General features: G+C 33.4%; 1 protein-coding gene across 1 annotated transcript; it reads left to right on the forward strand.

The window, feature by feature from the left end:
- Positions 1-2,881: 2,881 nt before the first annotated feature.
- Positions 2,882-4,399, forward strand: LOC144546393 (trans-resveratrol di-O-methyltransferase-like). Its single transcript, XM_078294928.1, has 3 exons — positions 2,882-3,321; positions 3,474-3,754; positions 3,941-4,399. Exons 1-3 carry the CDS (start codon positions 2,889-2,891, stop codon positions 4,247-4,249), a joined length of 1,023 nt encoding a protein of 340 aa, XP_078151054.1. The 5' UTR covers positions 2,882-2,888; the 3' UTR covers positions 4,250-4,399.
- Positions 4,400-4,839: the final 440 nt, after the last annotated feature.

A 4,839-nucleotide genomic window follows, 5' to 3' on the forward strand; every position in this document is an offset into this window, starting at 1 on the left:
GCGACGGTCGGTTACTCTGAGGGATAAGGGCAGATAACAATCTGTTCCTCTATGATGTAGTTAATTAATTACATAATTAAATAAGCTATATTGAGGCGGCATAACAAAACAGCAAATTACTGTAAAAATAAACAGATAAAGACCAATAAAAGAATCAGAGAACAAGTTATGGTTAGCACGTAATATATATATATATATATATATATATATAGAGTAAGGCTACCATGCTTTGCAAATTAAAGTGCGTGTTTTAATTTACGCTCATATCTATAGTTTTAAGGTTCAAAACGTCGATCTGTACCGATCAAGTTGATATTCATATTAAATTGTGTTTGGAGATCAAATTTTATATTTTTTTTAAAAAATTTACTATGTTTTTTTAGAATTTTTCAAATTATATCAGTGTTTTCCAGAAAATTCAGGACCAACAAAAACAGTAAAAATTCAGAGAACAAGTTATTGTTAGCACGAAATATATATAAGTTGTTGTTTACAGCTGGATTAAATTTGTATTGGTGCCAGCTAGCTTCTTGTATATCATGGACTGCATGCTCCGTCCTTATGATAAAGAATATATAAGCATATTCCTATATATATATATATATATATGATATATGACAATATATAATAAATTACAAACCTATACATGTTCTCCATGATTTGTAATAGGCCGCACGTATACTAAAGAATACCTTGAAAAATTATGAAAGGTCGTTCAATCTGAAGTCAAATTAACAGAAGGGGCTTAATTTTCATCTGGTCTAGTTTTGCGCTTTCAATTTAATGTCATTTGATGTCTTTTACTTGTAAACTTTGGTGCTTATATATGAAATGATGATAACATTAGAGACAGTACAACTAATCCTGCAATTAAATATATTTCATAAGATATTATATATATTTTTTTGAGAAAAATTAAGTTACAATGAGCAAAAAGAATTGGCAATTGGTTTATAGTTACAAAATAATGGTTTAAATTTAATCACATATAGTATGAACTGATAATTAATGTATGTAATTGTGTTATATATTATTTAAATCTTTATATTTAGTGGTAGATGAAAATCATTTTTTTAGAAGAAATTTTAAGTCATACCAATGGAAGATAATATAAAAAACATATATAGCACGTCTTCTGTCGATGGGTAAGAGACCAATGCATGTGAAGCACGCATTGGGGTGAGAGAGAGAGAGAGAGAGAGAGAGAGAGATATTAATGTCACACGAAGCATGCATTTGAGAGATACAGAAAGGTGTATATATGTATAAAGTAATGTCTTTGTTTCTCAACGCTCTTATTATATTACTGCCTCCACTCTGGAAGTAGGGCCCTTGAGGAAATGTTTAGTTTGACCAGGAATGGATGTCCTTTGGCATACATGAGGGGATGTTTCTTCTTAGGGATGTGTTTAGTTTGACCAGAAATGTTTAGTTTATCCACCATTGTAACGATTTATTTATCAAAGGCACGCAGCAATAATCACTACTACAGAACTGCAGACTTTATCGGGTAAAAACTACATGTGCTAACAGATTTTTTACATTTGAGAATTTTAGAGTATTGAGATTCTACAGTTTACATTTGAGAATTTTACAATATTGAGATTCTACAGTTTACATTTGATAATTTTACAGTATTGAAGTTCTATAGTTTGCATATGTATGTTTTACAGTATGTGTAGTGTTAATTTACATTGTATAGATGCATATATATTAATAATTGAAGAAAAAAAATTAAAACTAATTTTAATTTTGGGAAAAAAAATTGATTCAAAAAATATTTGTAGTCAAGAAAATTAATTTTGATGCAAAAAAATTAATTTTGAATAATTTCCATCGTTATATTGAAAAAAACTGCAAGTTTGAGAAGTGGTCCGGTTTTAAAATATTATAATTGATTATTGATTAACGAGACATTAATTAGTTAAAACTTTTATTTAGATCGAAACTACCAATTTTTGTCTCTACCATTTTATAAAAGAAGATTTCGGAATTATCAGCGCCTCGGAAATATTTAGTACCTCTAAAACTATGATATAAGTATTTGGATGATAAGATATTAATACTTGAAACTAAGATAGTAATACTTTAATGCGTAACTTGTTATGATTATCCCTTTTCAGTCTTCCAATCGTACTCGTGTCAACCTTCCTCTATTGCAGTAGTGGGGACCCTCTATCAACGTATCAACCTTAACCGATCATCACCGCGTTAACTTTCCTCTAACTTAAATAGTTGACCACATAGGTATATATAATTCAGTGCATAGGTATAAATATTTGCAATACTTGATATTAATACTTTCAGACGTCAGTAATTGTCATATGTAAACTATACTTGTAAGTATATGTATAAATACTTGTACGTTAAGGTATATATATTTTTGTGATGAAGAGCCTCAAATTATATTATCATCGATCTCATTTAAAAGAGAAAATTACGTAGAAGATGTTCATTGTTTTAGATTCGCAAAATTACTCACAGATCGTCCAAATATAAATGACATTCAACAGAGAAAAATACTTACCTCTAAAAATGTTTATGGTCTCCGAGGTAGTTTGATTGGTCCTTCAAAGATAATTATGGTGCGAGTCTGTTTCAGAGATTTGGTTTGGGGAGAGAATCGGCAGATTCTGATTCACTTCCTTAATTTTAATTCATTTCTTATTCGATTCAACAGATTCTTACCGATTTTTCCTTCTATGGTCAAATTTATTCAAAAGCTAGCCAAGCCGACAGTCTGTCAATGATAGTGCTTATCATTTAATAATTCATAATTAATTAATTATATGTTACAGGTTGGCAAATATTTCAGCGAGTCGCTTATATAAACAGATAACTGGTACCTTGGCTTCTCCATATATTCAGTATATAGCACATATATACAAATGGAGATGACGATAATAAGAAACTCATGCCTAGCTTACATCAATAGTTTCGCTCTCAAGTGTATTGTGAACCTAGACATCTCCGGGCGCATTAAAGCGTACGGCCAACACATGCCTTTGCATGAACTCGCTCGTTCCATACCGATCCCACCAGAGAAGGACTCAATGCTTGGCCGCATCATGGCACTTCTTGTTCACCAAGGAATCTTTGCGCAATCCGAAGCAGGCTACCTGCTCACCCCCATCTCAGAGCTCCTTCTGGTTGAGGGCTCCAACATGGGCACCTACGTGCATATGTTAACACAGGTAGACTTCCTCCAAAGTTGGGAACGTCTCAGCGAAGTGTTAACAGATACTGGTACATGCACCCTGTTTGAGAAAACATTTGGCGGTAAACAGTTGTGGGAGTTATCGAAGGAAGAACCCGGCATTGGTAATACTAAATACTATATATGAGGATCACTCTCTTTCTCTATATCTCTCTTTCTCTCTTTCTCTCTTTCTCTCTCTATGACTGTATATATTTGTGAATTTGCTACCTAATTAATTAATAATTACATTGGAAATTTGAAATGTCCAAACTAGGTAACTTTTTCAACGAGGCAATGACAAGCCAGACCAAGCCGTTAATGAGCGGCTTATTTGCGATCTACCCACATATATTTGATGGCTTACATAGTCTGGTGGACGTCGGTGGGGGCAGCGGAGCTGCAGTGAAAATTATTTCCGAAGCCTTTCCCGGATTGAGATGCATTGTATTTGACCTTCCGCATGTAGTTGCAGAGGTATCAAAAAATGACTCCTTTGATGTGGTTGGGGGAGATATGTTTGAAAAGATACCTCCAGCTGATGCAATTTTTATCAAGGTCTCTGCATATTCAACCTCATGCTCGGGCTAAATTCACCATTATTATTAATATTTCTTATAATAATTGTTTAATTTTGATAAATTAACCATGAAAATTTGATGTTCTTGTTTATGCAGAAGACACTCTATTATATATACAAATTGAAATAATTAATTAATTACCTTTTCCCAACATGTTTCTCAGAATATTCTTCATGACTGGAGCGATGAGGACTGTGTTCGGATACTAAAGCGATGCAAAGAAGCAATTGAATCCAGAAAACATAATGCTGGGAAGGTCATTGTGGTGGACATCATCATAGATTTAGAGAGTGATGACCCAAAAGAAGTGGAGACTAGTCTTTTGTTCGACATTGAAATGATGTGTTGCTTTGGGTCGAAGGAACGTTACAAGAAGGAATGGCATGATATCATACTGGCATCAGGATATTCTGATTACAAGATATATCCTACTAGGGTGGGTACTGATGCTGTTATTGAACTCTATCCATGAATTTCTGTTATAATAAAGAAGACCAGTGGTGGGAGAGGATAATAAAACGATGTTTTATTTCATGCAGTTTTCAAATTAAGTTTAAAGTTATTTCCCATGTATTTATTTTCAATAAAGCTTCAATTACAGCAACTTTGCATCAATTGGCTCTTAATTGCAAGCCTTTGAACAGGGTTTGGTCTGCTTATAAACTTAACTAATAATAATTATTAATTGTTGGTGTTTAATTAGAAAAAGAAATATGACTGGTACAAAAGTATTACAAAAGCTCACTCATCCGAAGTTCTTCAACATTTTCTCCATGAATTCACAAAACCAGTGCCGTCGCATCCTTTGTTGGCCAGGCGCTGCCACCACTATCCCCACACTTGTATATGACGATAGAACTGCGAGCCCTACAACGCTGCAGATCGCACAGCCTCCTCATTTCTTTTCCTTCATTCCCTTGATTTTCCCAGGGTTTAACTGAAGATGAAGGGAACTTTTCAATTTTTTTACTCGGGATAACAACTACATAACAACACATCGAAGACGTTTAATTTTGCCATAGATAACAGTTCATTATCCATTGCTAATTGCCCCGTAGTAAA

This window comes from Carex rostrata, chromosome 29 (genome assembly GCF_964058835.1).
Source record: "Carex rostrata chromosome 29, lpCarRost1.2, whole genome shotgun sequence".
Taxonomy (NCBI): domain Eukaryota; kingdom Viridiplantae; phylum Streptophyta; class Magnoliopsida; order Poales; family Cyperaceae; genus Carex; species Carex rostrata.